The sequence below is a fragment of the Rhinolophus sinicus genome, chromosome 3 (genome assembly GCF_057876585.1).
Source record: "Rhinolophus sinicus isolate RSI-liver-muscle chromosome 3, RSI-T2T, whole genome shotgun sequence".
In the NCBI taxonomy this organism is placed as follows: domain Eukaryota; kingdom Metazoa; phylum Chordata; class Mammalia; order Chiroptera; family Rhinolophidae; genus Rhinolophus; species Rhinolophus sinicus.
In genome coordinates, this window is record NC_142503.1 from 99,785,232 (window position 1) to 99,799,362 (window position 14,131).

The 14,131-nt window shown below is 42.1% G+C and overlaps 2 protein-coding genes across 3 annotated transcripts; both read left to right on the top strand.

Moving 5' to 3' along the window:
* The first annotated feature begins 2,092 nt into the window (after positions 1–2,092).
* NUPR2 (nuclear protein 2, transcriptional regulator) lies at positions 2,093–9,028 on the top strand. Of its 2 annotated transcripts, none has more exons than XM_074328494.2 (2): positions 2,093–2,475; positions 8,890–9,028. In XM_074328494.2, the coding sequence occupies exon 1, from the start codon at positions 2,188–2,190 to the stop codon at positions 2,467–2,469; it is 282 nt and encodes a 93-aa protein (XP_074184595.1). In that variant the 5' UTR covers positions 2,093–2,187; the 3' UTR covers positions 2,470–2,475; positions 8,890–9,028. The 2 variants fall into 2 exon arrangements, with proteins under 2 accessions (XP_074184595.1, XP_019574662.1); XM_019719103.3 differs by lacking the exon at positions 8,890–9,028 and adding an exon at positions 2,948–3,154 and having other exon boundaries at positions 2,099–2,475.
* On the top strand, positions 8,984–13,319 carry CHCHD2 (coiled-coil-helix-coiled-coil-helix domain containing 2). The gene is made up of 4 exons (XM_019719097.2): positions 8,984–9,125; positions 10,967–11,216; positions 11,995–12,154; positions 13,014–13,319. The coding sequence occupies exons 1-4, from the start codon at positions 9,076–9,078 to the stop codon at positions 13,022–13,024; spliced, it is 471 nt and encodes a 156-aa protein (XP_019574656.1). The 5' UTR covers positions 8,984–9,075; the 3' UTR covers positions 13,025–13,319.
* Positions 13,320–14,131: the final 812 nt, after the last annotated feature.

Below are 14,131 nucleotides of genomic sequence, written 5' to 3' on the forward strand. Positions count from 1 at the left end.
GAATTCTTTTCCATCTAATAAAAAAAAAATTCCCAAGGTGGTAGTTGCAACTCTTGTGGCAAGAGAATTATTTGTGCTACTTATCAAGATGAGAAACATCCAGAGAATTTTTATGAGTTTATTTGAGCCAAACTGATGAAAATGTCCAGGAGCAAGATGTCAAATACTCTGGAGAATAAATTTTGTAGTTTTTTTTTTTTCTTTTTCTTTTTTTATGCATTTGAAATTAAAGAGGGAATTTAAGGAAGGTTACGTGGAGGTGGGAGAAGAAAGGAAAGGAGTGGATTACAGGATAGTTAAAATTATGTTCTCTGGTGAGGGTGGTTACAGCTTATTTCAAAGCTGTGTTAACCTAGATGCACAGAAACAATTGACTGGGCTTGCTTAAGGCAAATATAAAACTTTTACTAAAAAGTTGTATGCCTGGGGCATGGCTATTCACCATGACCTGGCCAGTTAAAAGTTTATGATCAGATCACTCCATGAGGTTAATTTTCATAGAACCCCTTTTTTCATCTACATAGTTAAACCAAACCAAGAAAAAAGTATTTGAAATAATTCCTTGAGAACAGCATTTAAGGAAGCAGTAATTAGACCTGGGAATCACAGCAGAGCCTGGGTGAAGCGGTAATGACCCCCACTCTGCAGTGCAGCATACCTCCAGAGGTGTAAACTAATGAGACAAAGAGTTAACAGCAGAGGGCTTGTGAGCTGGCAGGATGGGGCAGGCAAAGAGTTAACAGGAGTGAGCTTGTGGGCTAACAGGAATGAGCTTAAACTGTTAACCACTGGGCTCTGAGTCCCCTGGATAGCACTGCACCTGCAAGCTCACAAGTGTCTTACATCCCTCATAGGTGAGAACAGAACGATTCTCAATTGCAACGACAACCCCCTGCAACCTAACAACCACCCATCATGGATGGGAACAGAACAGTTCCCAATTGCAGTAGCAATTCCCTACAAGCTGACATCCATCATAGATGGGAACAGGATTGCAGCCCCCTCCCCCACTCCCCTGCAAGCTGACAAGCACCCAACATCCAGCATGGAAAAATATAAAACCCCAGCACTCCTTCTCATGGGTGCAGCTCTTCCCCATAAGACTCTACCCTGGCTAAACTCCATTTTCCAGTATCTCTCTCTTACCCGTCTCCGCAGCTGTCTCCATCAGACTGCGCTGGCAAACTTCTGCCAGTTCCAAACAGAACTCTCTTTTTCCGTTTTTTGACTTTCAATATATCTGTGCTTACTTTTGTAGTCTCGTAAATTATTTTTACATTCTGCGAACGACCAGGGGTTAATTCTACACCAAGACGTAAAACTGACCTTTTCTGAGCTCTGTTCAGCTTCCTCTCTGCTGCTCTGATGGAGGACCGTCCCCCATGATGGCGGGCCAGGCGCAGCCAGTGGGATGCTGGACTCCTGCTGGTTTCCCAACTGAGCTTCTCAGACTCTTCCCCCCTCATCCCAAACTGCTGGCGCCATAAAGTTGTCACACTTATGCCTCCTGAGCCAGGTCGTGGGCACCCACGGACAGTCCGAAATTGCGCGGTTCTGGTTCTTGCAGCAGTCAGGGTGACTTTTCCTTCTTAATGGCTCTTAATACAATTAACACCTACTCCTTATCAAAAACATGGACTTGAGAAAAGGAAAAAGAACTAATGTATAGCTCTACCAGCCAGAAATACTTTTAGAGTTATGATGGATTTCCTTTCAGTCTTTCATAAACAGATGTGTTTTAAAAATACGTTACTGGGCTACTACGGGCATGTCTTCAGAAGCGAATTCTTCGGTTTACATCATTATTGAGCCCTTTCTCATGTCATCAAATAGTAACAAAATGTTTATTGCTGATAAAAGTCCTCTGGAGGAATGCACAGCCCTACATTTTCTTTAAGCAGTCCCTCACTGTTAGACACCTGGATAGTTTCCCATTTCTGGCCGCCATAAACACTGAAGTGCTCAGTCAGATTTTGCCTTCTCGGCCGGTGGCACAAGTGCCCTGGAAAGGAAGTCACGGTTCCTAGCAACCGAGTGCAGAAGCCTCGCGCGGGCAAGACCCCGGCTCTGTGACGTCAGGATTAGGCTCCGCCCCCTCTGACGGAGCCAATTGTAGTGCGGGACAGGGCAGAGGCCATCCACAGGCGTCCGCCAGCGCGCGGGCGGGCCGCGGGGCTGCCTGGCGCAATGGACCTGGCCATTCCTAGGACCCAGGCTCAGGCCCAACCGCCGCGGCCGGAGGCGGTGAGCTCAGAAGAGGAGCTGTACGACTGCGTCGATTACCTGTGTGACTTCCCGGCCTGCGGTGCTGGGCGCAGTAAGGGCCGGACTCGGCGCGAGCGGGAACTCCGCACCAATTGGCCAGTGCCTGGTGGCCACGAGCGCAAAATCGCACAGAAGCTCCTCAACGGCCAGCGCAAGCGTCGCCAGCGCCAGCAGCAGCCCCGGCCGCGCTCTCGCCTCACCTGAACGCTGGTGCGTACGGCCGCGACCGGTCAGGGCCGTGGGTAGCCGCGTGAGCACCGTGGGCCACCCCTGGGCTTCGCTCCCGTAGTTCTCCTGCTATTTCACCCGGGCACAGTCGCCCCCATTTGAGGCAGTCCCGTGTTAGCTACTCCGTTTACCCGGACAATCAGCTCTAATGCGTCTTTTGGAGCAAAAATTAATATAAGATCGGGTCTTATAGTCTTGTATTAATTTTTGCTCCAAAAGACGCATTAGAGCTGATTGTCCGGCTATGACGGTAGTCATAGCTGGATTCCCGCCCTCAGCTTATCTCCTGACTGTGGTTGGAATGGTGGAAAACTATACCTGTTGGAATTCTGCAGTTGGGTAGAGAAGGCGCTGGGAAATACCTTTTTAAAAAATACAAGTGAGGAATTTACTTCCAGTGCTTATGCTCGGACTAAAGAGAATACCTGACTTGTTTTTGTCTGATTTTCTACAGGATACCCAAAAGACCTGATAAAAGTATTTTCGCTGACTCCCGCCGTAACTGTAGTTCTAAGGGGGAGAGAATCCGTGTTGGTCAACAATTTCTTTTCCACATCACTCTCCTGCAGTGTCTTCCTTAATGACTGTTAATTGTAACATCCAAGTGGGTATGCCTTTTTAGGGTTTTTAATTAAAAGAAACAGCAAGAATGGCATTTTAACTCTTCTGGGTTTTTGTTTTTAATTATAACTTTTCAAGTCCACAAATATTTGAGTTGTTTTCAAATGTGTGAAGAAGAGGTCACAAAGATGAATGAGAGAACAAAGGAATTTATACAAGATTTCAACCCAAGTGTCAGAGACTACTGTGTAGGTTTAATATGTTTGTCAAAATAGGAATATTTTAAATAATAGTGTCTGTTGAACTTAGTTCCTAGGTTCTCGACACTACTGATCCTATGACAATCCTTTTGAGGTAGAGGCTGTTGTGCCATTTTATAAAGGGGATTCTTGAGGCTCAGAGAGTTCACATTACTTTCCAGAGGTCACACAGCTGGTTAGAAAGAAGACCAGCATAGGGCTCGCTCCGTGGCTTAGGTGATTGGAGCGCCATGTTCCTAAAGCCAGGTCTCCAGTTCGATTCCCACAAGGGCCAGTGAACTCGCCCTCTATAGCTAAGATTGTGAACAATGACTCTCCCTGGAGCTGGGCTACTGTGTGCTGCCATGAGCGGCCAGTGGCCAGTGTGAGTGGCTGGCAGCCATTGTGAGCAGCCAGCAGCGAGCTGCTCTGAGCTGCAGACCTTCGACTGGTGACCCACTGCCTTAGTCAGGTGGAGTGCAAGGCTCATAATACCAGCATGGGCCAGGGAGCTGTGTCCTACACAACTTGACTGAGAAACAGGGGCTTGAACCAGAGTGGGAAGAGGTGGAAGAAGGGGAAAAAAAACAAGAAAACCAGCATAACAGGTACAATGAAGCATTCACTCCTTCCGGTATCACAGCTTTCCTCAACTGTAGACAATGATCTGTGGTTCAGAACCTCCCACAAACTCCATGTCCAAGAACAAGAGTTGAGTTTTAGTTAAAAAATTATGCAGAATATGGCAGGGTAGTTTTCCTTTATCTTTAGTCTGCATCCAGTGGTGAATCCTTGGTTAGGAGAAAAGGGTGGTGTACTGGAAGGAGCACCCCAAATTTTAATCCCAGCTATGTCTCTTCATTGCTCTGGCTGTCAACAAACTTCTGAGTGATAACTCCTTTCAAGTTCCACCAAGCTTCAGGTTTCTCACTTGTTAAGATGGGAATAATATTGGATTATCTTGCCAAACTGTGGATTACAGATAAAATATATAAAACATCTGACACAGTTAAGAGCACATAATAGGTATTCAATAAATGGTAACTATTTTTAAGCTTACCCTCCTTTCCTTTCTCTCTAGTCACAAAGTCTTAAATGATTTCAATCACTGCGTCTAATTCCTTTAAAATCTCTCCCAAGATCCAGGCAGTGTGGTATGGTAGGAGTCCTGGCTTTGGAGTCAAACAACTCTATTGACTTGGGCAATTTGCTTAAACTCTAAGCATGTTTCTTTACCTAGAAAAATGGGGATAATACAGTACCTATTTTAAGAGTTCTTGTAAGGCATAAATGGAATAATGTATGTAAAGCTCTTAGTGTCGGTATATAATAGTCACTCAAATAATTAGTAATGTTTCCACTGCCACTGTCTTAGCCTTCAGGACTTTTTTCCTTACCCCTAGTGTCCCTCTGCTATGTCTCAGACAGTATGTCTAGATTAATCTACCTGAAGACCATTTTATCATATAAAACCCTCAATGACTTCTCTAACCTTATAGGGTAAAAGCCTATATTCCTTATATTGGAATCATCTATTGGATTTTCTTAAGTTTTGACCTACAACTTCCAAAAATACACTGGTTCTTGACATTGGTCTTTCGTCCTCTAAACTCACCATAATTATGCTTCTTCATTTGAATCTGTGCTGTCCTATTTAGCATGCCCTTTCCCCCTTTATAATTTGAATCCTGAAACTAATTCCACCTATACTTATTAAGTGGCACTTTCTTCCAGAAGCCTTCATCCACGTTGAATTCCTTTGAAGTCCTATAGAACTTCATATAAATATCACTTAACTACTTGTTCATATAGCATTTTGTACTTTTAGGTGAACAGTTAAAAGCATTCATTCATTCTTTTTGTCTGATAAGTGCAAGGCACTGTTATAAGTATATTTTAGTTATCCAAAACAAACAAAAAACAGTGTAAGAACCTTAATGTCTGAAACATCTCAGTTCCTATAAAATTCCTGCTGTAGGGGCCGGCCCTGTTGCTCAGGCAGTTGGAGCTCCATGCTCCTAACTCTGAAGGCTGCCGGTTCGATTCCCACATGGGCCAGTGGGCTCTCAACCACAAGGTTGCCAGTTCAACTCCTTGAGTCCCACAAGAGATGGTGGGCTCCACCCCCTGCAACTAAGATTGAACACGGCACCTTGAGCTGAGCTGCTGCTGAGCTCCCAGATGGCTCAGTTGGTTGGAGCGCGTCCTCTCAACCACAAGGTTGCCGGTTCGACTCCCACAAGGGATGGTGGGCTGCACCCCCTGCAACTAGCAACGGCAACTGGACCTAGAGCTGAGCTGTGCCCTGCACAACTAAGACTGAAAGGACAACAACTTGAAGCTGAACAGCACCCTCCACAGCTAAGATTGAAAGGACAACAACTTGACTTGGAAAATAAAAGTCCTGGAAGTACACACTGTTCCCCAATAAAGTCCTGTTCCCCTACCCCCCCCCAACAAAAAATTCCTGTTGTAAAGTACAGCATACTTAGACAGATATAAGCCATGTTAAAGCAACTCTGTAACATGTTCTAACTAGATTTTGCTTATTTTAGATACTAAAACTTTTACAATTTAAATATAGTGATTGTAGAAATCATGTATTAGTTACTATTGCTGTGTAATAAATTACTCCAAAACCTAGTGGCTTAAAACAACAAATACTTATTATCTCAGTTTTTGTAGGTCAGGAATTCACAAGTGGCTCAACTGGATGGTTCTAGCTCAGTGTCTCTCATGAGGTTGCAGTCAGACTGTTGGCTAAGACTACAATCATTGGAAGGCTACTTCCAAGATGGTGCTTACTCAGATGTCTGCTGGCAGAAGGCTTCACTTTTTTGCCACATGAGATCCTCCATTAGGCTGAGTGAGTGTCCTCATGATGTGACAGCTGACTTTCCCCAGAGTAAGTGATCTGAGAGAGTAAGCAAGGAGGAAGCCACAGTACCTTTTATGACCTAGTCTCTGCTTTTTTAAATCCACTCAAAGGGAGAGGAATCAAGCTCCACCTTTTGAAAGGAAAGTCAATTTGTAGACATATTTTAAACCACCATGGTATGTTTAATTTTTGTAAGTATGTTCATTGTAGGAAAGTTGGAAAATATGGACGAAGTTAAAAAAAGGAAGAAATCACTACCCAATGGCTAATGTCACTCCTTGGGTATATATAATGCTAGTCTTTAAAATATATAAGTGTTCTCAAAATATGAACATATTATGTATACTATTTTGTAAAGTGCTCTTTCATTTAACATATTGTGAAAAATACCTTTCATGCCAAATATTCTTTCATAACATTTAAATGGCCGCACAGCATCTTATCATATGTGTGTATCATAACTTATTTAAGTAAGTCTATATTGTAGGACGCTTAGGTTGTTTACAGGTTTTTCCTACTTTATACATTTTGTTGAACATCTTTATAGTTTATTTCCACATACTTGTACATGACTGTTTCTTAAATTCCTAGACATGAAATTTCTGGAACAGGCTTTGTACAATTTTAAACTTCTGTTATCTACTGCCTAATTTGAGTAGAATTTTTAATGCAATTATCAAGAGTCTGTTTAGCCAAATGTCTGTGTCAAATATCTGTAATTATGCCTGTAAGAGTTTCTTGTTCAAATTTTGGTCACCATAAGAAAATTTGTTGAGAATGACTGAAATCACTATAGAATGAGAAGTTACATAAATTTTACTAAAGAGTGAATTTCATTCAGCACATCTCTCCAGTGAACTACAAATGATATGTAGCAGAATGTGGTATTTATTTTCAGTTCCCACTTTTTTTGTTGTTACTAGTTTTAATTAACCTTTTACATGTTCTTAATTTGGTTTTGAGTAACAGGAATACATTAACTCTTTCAAAATCCAAAAGACAGACCATGTTATCATTAAAAGTCCCACCCCTGTGCCACAGCCACTCAGTCCTATTGCCTGAAGGCAAGCAGTGTTACCAGCTGCAGTGATTTTATGCATATGCAATATGGTCTTTTCTATTTTACACAAATAATAGCACACTATACTCAATTCTGCCCCTTGCTTTCCCCCCTGATAGTTTATTTTGGAAATCATTTCACATCAATACATAGAGAAGCTTCTTTATTCTTTTTTATAGCCACATATTGTGTGAATGTGCATAATTTTTAAACCGGTATTCTACTAATAGAAATTTAGGTTGTTTCCAATCTTTTAGTATCACAAAATAATATTGTACAAACATCTAATATTCTCTCTTCAATTTAGGAATTAATGCTTAGCCAAATATGATTAAAATGGTCTCTGTTCTGGTCTGGATGCCTGTCTGTCTTGATTGTCCAAAGTTCTACTCCCTCTAAGCTCTTGTGCCAAGGCATCCTTTATAAGATTCCTTTTCTCCATCTCTGCTTATAAATGATCCAAAGGCAAGTATTTATAAAGTCTTATCACTTATAAACCTTTCTTTAAGAAGTCCTGGGAAAATAAAACTTTGTTTTTCACGAAAAGTTTTTGCATTATTTACCCCTCAGTTCCACAAACATCTGCTGTTGCTGAAAAGGCTGTATTAAACTCTGCTACCTCTAGTAGAAGGAGGAAATTTCTGATGAACATCCAAGTAGAAATGGAGGTTCCACCTCTGCTTTCTCTCCTCCATAAATCCCACCTCATCCCCAAGGACCATCTCATGAAGCCTCCCATGAAATGCCACTAGTCAACTTTTCCCCTACTGCTCTAAAGAAGCTCTAAAATGTTACTGTTAAAAGCATTTCACACTAACTAGTATTAAAACAGACCCTTGGGCCCTTTGCAGTTGTTCCCTCTGCCTGAAATGCTCTTACTCTTGATAAACACATGGGCTTGCTTCCCCACTTCAAGGACTGTTGAAACGCGTCTTCAAAGAGTCCTGTTCTCTCTCACCTAACTTCCTATCTCTCTTACCCTGCTGTTTGTTGCTTCATGTCACCATCACCTGATTTATATAGGCGTTGTGTCTCCCCTCCCTGAATTTGAACCTTGAAAGAATAGCCTCGTTTTATTTGGTGCTATATTTCCAGAACCTAGCTAGCACTTGTATATCATTCAGAACATTTTTGTTTAGGTATCAGTGAATGAATACTATCCCAATTATAGGCAGAAATTCTATAATATACACGGAATGGGGGGTGAAAATGTATAGTAATACATAAATGTAAGGCCCTATTACTGCCTCAATTTAACTTTTGTTGACTAGATCCAAGAGAAGGAAAATAAACAGAACTGAAGTTCCCTGAGTAGTTTTCAACGTCCTTCCTTCAGTTCAGATTACGTGCGCGCTGTGTCTCAAAAAAAAAATTTATCCAAATAAGCAACTTGCGGCAGGTCCAGTAGTAATTACGCCAGAGATCTGACTCTCAAAGTTGCATTTGACCTAACATGTTAACACAAATGTTTGAAGGAAGCAGCGACGGTCCTTCTGCTCTAGGAAGCACACTGCTAGCAGTTCTGACTCATGCTAGGTTCGGACGAATGGTTTGCCGGGAATCCGCAAGCACTTCCGGTTTTCTAAACAGCCGGGACGCCCAGCTCCTGTCACCAACTGCTTACGACAACGTGCCGACATGTCGTTCTGCTATTCCAGTGACCTTCAGTACCCGCGGAGACATCGTACGACGGAAGGCCTCTGGCCGTGCGCTGATTGGTTGCGCGCTGAGGCCAGCCCCGCCCCCTGTCTTCCGCTCTCCAGTTCAGCGGAAGCCGCCGAGTTCGCCGCGGAGTTCTCCTCTGAGTCTCTACTTTGTAGACGCCGAGCCGTCGCGCAGCTGCGATGCCGCGTGGAAGCCGAAGCCGGACCTCCCGCATAGCCCCTCCGGCCAGGTGAGGCCACCGCGGGGTTTGGGGCCCTGCCGGCGCCGTGACGCAGGGAGGCCGCGCTAGGCGTTCGGCGCGGCGGGGCGGAAGCTGGCGGAGGCCGCGACTAGGGCGTCTGAAGGCCGACGCGGCGTGGACCATTCTCCGCCCGTCGCAAGCACTTTGTAAACGGGCCTTGGCTAGATTTCCCGTTAGTGGCAAACTTTCTAATGCCCATGAATTATTGCTTAAAATACCTCATAGCTCATTTTAAGTTGCAACAGTCAAGTTGTAAAAAGAAGTGGACGTTTTGTAAGTGTAAACCGCTGAAACGTCAAAAGTACCAAAGAAAATGTAGAAGAAGGGTAATATAATCGGGAAAATGATCGAATTTCAATTCAGTGAATAATCTTTGAGCACCTGCCATGAGCAGTGAGTGTTCCAGGGGTTGGGTATAGTAGGGAACACGGTCACTAAGGCCGTATGTGTACATTTGTGCACGTGTACATGACATTTTCTAGTTAATGAAGTACTTTTAAAAAGTACTTCCAGTTACCTCATGATAACCCTAGAGATCGATGTTATTCCTATTTTACAGAAATAAAGAAACTGGAGACTCAGAATAAGTGTCTTGTCTAAACGGCCATGTCTCCAGTAAGAGGAAAGCCAGATCTCAGACCCTAGTTTTTAGATGACCAAGTATAGTACATTTAGTATAGTACCACATTGCTTTTCTGGACTAAGATGAATTGTGTTCGGTGTGCTAGCAGTGTAGGGAATGGGTTCGCTTATGGAAAGAAACTTCTATCCAAAGGACAGCAGACCACATTTTATAAAGTTACTCTAGATGAAGTTATAAACTTTTCACCCCCCTTATTTGGGTGAAGAGCACCCAAGCAAACAATGTGAAAAATAGGCAGAGGGAGGATAATATAGGTGAAGATTTTTAAAGCAGGACTGGACATATTAGTGAAATTGTTGAAAGCATCCAAATGCCCTACAGACGGGAAAGAATCGAAATTAATTTTGGTATAACAGTTCAGGCAAGTCACTTCCAGTTACTGGTCTTCAGTGTTCCATCCGTAAAATGAAGGAATTGGACTAGATTGTTTCCCCAGATGACTATCTGCAGGCCTTCATTCAGATGTTACCAGCTCAGGGAGATTTCTCTTGACTATCCTAAAATTGTGACATCCCACAACATGCTCTCCCTCTCTTGATATTTTTTCCTTAACATTTAATACCACGTGGAGAATTCTGTAAGGATATTTTAACCTCTTAATATTTTACAATTTTTATGAAGTAATGGAGTAACTGTGTTCTTTAAAGGTACTGTGGGCTGTGTGACTATATGGAAATGGTTGCAAAAGAGCAGGAAAAAATAGTTTATAGTTGGTGATTACAACCTTAACAAAAGGTTAAAGAGATAAAGTTATGCAATACAATAGTACAGGGAATTGTGTTCTGTAAAGTTTTCTTGTATGTGTATAGTATTTGTGTTTAATAATTTAAAATGAAAATCCTGAGGTTTATTGTAATATACAAGTTTTTGTTTTGTTTTGTTTTTAATTTTTATTGGGGAATATTGGGAAATAGTGTGTTTCTCCAGGGCCCATGAGCTCCAAGTCGTCCTTCAATCTAGTTGTGGAGGGCGCAGCTCAGCTCCAAGTCCAATTGCCATTTTCAGTCTTTAGTTGCAGGGGGCACAGTCCACCATCCCATGCAGGAATTGAACCAGCAACCTTGTTAAGAGCTCACGCTCTAACCAACTGAGCCATCCAGCTGCCCCACAAATTTATTTTAAGTTGACAATTTCTAGACCTGGTTAGAAGTGGGAACTTCATACTTTTTGTTCTTTTCTTTCACAGCCGGGCACCTCAGATGAGACCTGTGCCCAGGCCAGCGCCAGCAGCTCAGCCTCCAGCAGCAGCTGCACCATTTGCTGTTGGCTCACCTGCTCCGGCACCCCGGCAGCCAGGTCTGATGGCCCAAATGGCAACCACTGCGGCTGGTGTGGCTGTGGGCTCTGCTGTTGGCCACACATTAGGTCATGCCATCACTGGGGGCTTCAGTGGAGGAAGTAATGCTGAGCCCGCAAGGCCTGACATCACTTACCAGGTAAGATTTTGTCCAGTGTTTCCCTTCAGTGGTGTATTTTATGAGAAAACCTAGTTATTTGTAAGTTCCATATGTGTAAGAACTGTCTGTAATCTTAGAAGCTAGAGTGCTGTTAACAGAAAATGTTTTATCAAAAGCCACATTTGGCAGTTGAGTTAGTACCTTAGGCCAGTATCAGCAAGGACTATACAAATTATATTTCTTCCAAAGGAGCAGAATTGCAGTGTTGTAACCTGATTCAACCTGTAAAACAGCCATTTTCCCCTTACTTTAAATATTTTGTCTAATTCAGTCTCAATCTTAGTTAAGTGTTCAAAAAATCTCTTTACTAGCTCTTTGCTTTCTGATCTCTTACCTGACATTTGCCACTGCCCTCTTTCTGAGGTATGTGAATTTTCTTCTCTACTGAGCATGGGTGTGTATTCTGTTGCATTTCTGGTGTACTTGAAACTCTTCATCCATCCATCCATTTTTCTGTAACAGTCCCATTTTTTTTCTCCATGAAACTTCACTGAATCACATCTTTAAATGCCCAGGTAACCATTTCACTTTATTTGCATCTCTGTTCTTGAATCTTTCTGATCGTATCTGGAATTGTTAAAGTTCATTTTCTGCCTTGAAAATTTTTCACTTTCCATGTTATTGGATGGAAACTTTAATTTACATCTGGGTTTAGCTCTCTTTCCCCAGTTAACCTCAAAGACAATGGATACTGTTCTTTGTTCAGGTATAAATATGCTTTTCTTTCTAAATGGTCCTATATGTTCTGCCTTTGCAGGAGCCTCAGGGAATCCAGCCGGCATACCAGCAGCAGCAGCAGCAGTTTGGCCCATGCCACTATGAGATGAAACAATTTTTGGAGTGTGCCCAGAACCAGGGTGACCTGAAACTTTGTGAGGGTTTCAGCGAGGTGCTGAAACAGTGCAGATTTGCAAATGGTAGGTGATATATCAGTCCATGATTGAACTTTCATGTGCTTATTCATTTAATGGTACTTCTGGGCCCTGTAGGGAGTCTGTTTAATAAATCAAACTGACAAGTTAGAGGAGATTTTATTAAAATTACTCTAAAAAAAAAATCTAACTTATAACAAGAAGTTAGTCCAGAGGTTTCTAGTCATTACTTAATATTTTACCAGTTCTGAATCTGATTCTTCCTTAAGTAGGTATAGATCAGTGTGCCAGATCTTAATGGTGGTTAACTGTATGTGAGTGATCTAGACTTAAGGTTATGAATATAAAATTCCGTTTTTACCAAAGTCCAGGAGTGCACAGAGACTCTGATAATGTTGTCGTTCTACACGCCTCATTTGAGAGAGACAAGTTTTTTTAAATCTCAGTGGAACACTGAGATTTAGGCTCTCCAAAATGTCGACTTGTCTTCACGTAATTTCCTCCTATCAACCTAAGAATTCACCATCTATTAAAATGCTTATTTTCATTTTCCCACATTCATTTTGGTAGGACATAGGGGAGAAGTTAATCCTATCAGGTGGTTGAACCATGAAAGTAAGAGATGCATGTCCAAGTTTATCAGAATTCTTTGATGTAGCTACATCTCGTACCAAAGTGGCTGTATTTCTGTGTCAGGACTCTGTCCCTGTCTTAGTACATGTGCCCTGTCTTTTCTAAGTTGTGACAAGTGCAGAGATGAAGTTTTGTTGGTTGCAGGATGCCTTCAATAACTTGTGAAAGAAACGAATAACCCTGTGCTTTTTCCCTCTCGTAATTGATAGGGTTTCTGTTTTGTTAGGAATATACAGGAAATGCTCCTCTAATGTACCTTTTTTGTTTGCAGGATTAGCCTAATGAAGTTCAAATTGAAGATATGGAAACTCATCTCTCATGACCATGTTAATTTAGTATAAAAATATAAGTGCTACTGAAAGTGTAAAGTATAAAACCACCAGTTAAACCTCTCCTCCAGCATTAATAGCTTCCTTGCCACAGAATTGCAATGGACAGGGTGTTTGTAACTGTACAGAAGTTAATTGAGATGATAATGAGTTTGAGGCTGAGCAAATGTTTGTGTGGCCTCCTTATACAAGCTTTTATGATGTTATTGTTTGTGAATCAATTAGAATAAAGTGATTTTCTTCCAAAATGGTGTCTCATAAGTTCACGGTCATAAATATATATGGTATACACATGCTGAACATAATGCATTTTGCAGATGAACACAATTGTCTCAACATGTCTTTAAGTTTATCTGGTTTATAGTCCCTGGATGTTACTATCCACCAGAGCCTCCGGGAGAGTTGTCTGAGGATTTTTGTAGAGATATAGCCACGTAAACAGTAGCTCACTAGCAAACATGCTGTTCATTCAAAAGGTACCAGATACTACAGGCCTTTGGAGCCAGTGTTCAGTAAACCGAGCAGTAACCGAAAACTTTAAAATATTAATTGTTCTAATCAGGTGAGTGATACATGAAATGGGTTCCCTGTGGCCAGATCTTCACAACGTGTCACTGTTTTCCTAGAATATCCAGTTAGTTGATCAGAGATGAAAACCGTTCTGTTAATACAGGCAGTCCCCCTGATGGTGTTTTCTCCTAGGGTGTTGTAGTGTCCTCTTCCTGACAGACTGGGGCTAGCTGCAGTTCTGAGGAGATGGACTCAACTGAGGTGCATCGTTTTTTTTTTTGTTTTTCTTAATGAACCAAGCTCCAAACCTTCAAAGAACTGAAAATGTCGTTAACTTCGTAGGAGTTGGCCTCCAGTCTACATTATGCTCCTGTAGTTTTCTCACTTTCAGATGGACCTGATTTTTTTCCCCTCTTAAGTTTCAGAGACCTATATTATGCAAGGTGAGTGAAGTGATGTTGAATGAGTGAATTAGTTGCTGCCTCCTGTTCTGTGTTCTTAGAGTGCCCACTCGGTACCTAGTACTCAGTTACCAAAAGGGGGCAAGACT

Coding starts and splice junctions, on each gene's coding strand:
- CHCHD2 (XM_019719097.2), top strand. CDS start 9,076: ATGCCGCGTGGAAGCCGAAGCCGGACCTCCCGCATAGCCCCTCCGGCC. Junction 9,126..10,966: donor CGCATAGCCCCTCCGGCCAG/GTGAGGCCACCG, acceptor TTTCTTTCACAG/CCGGGCACCTCAGATGAGAC. Junction 11,217..11,994: donor GGCCTGACATCACTTACCAG/GTAAGATTTTGT, acceptor CTGCCTTTGCAG/GAGCCTCAGGGAATCCAGCC.
- NUPR2 (XM_074328494.2), top strand. CDS start 2,188: ATGGACCTGGCCATTCCTAGGACCCAGGCTCAGGCCCAACCGCCGCGG.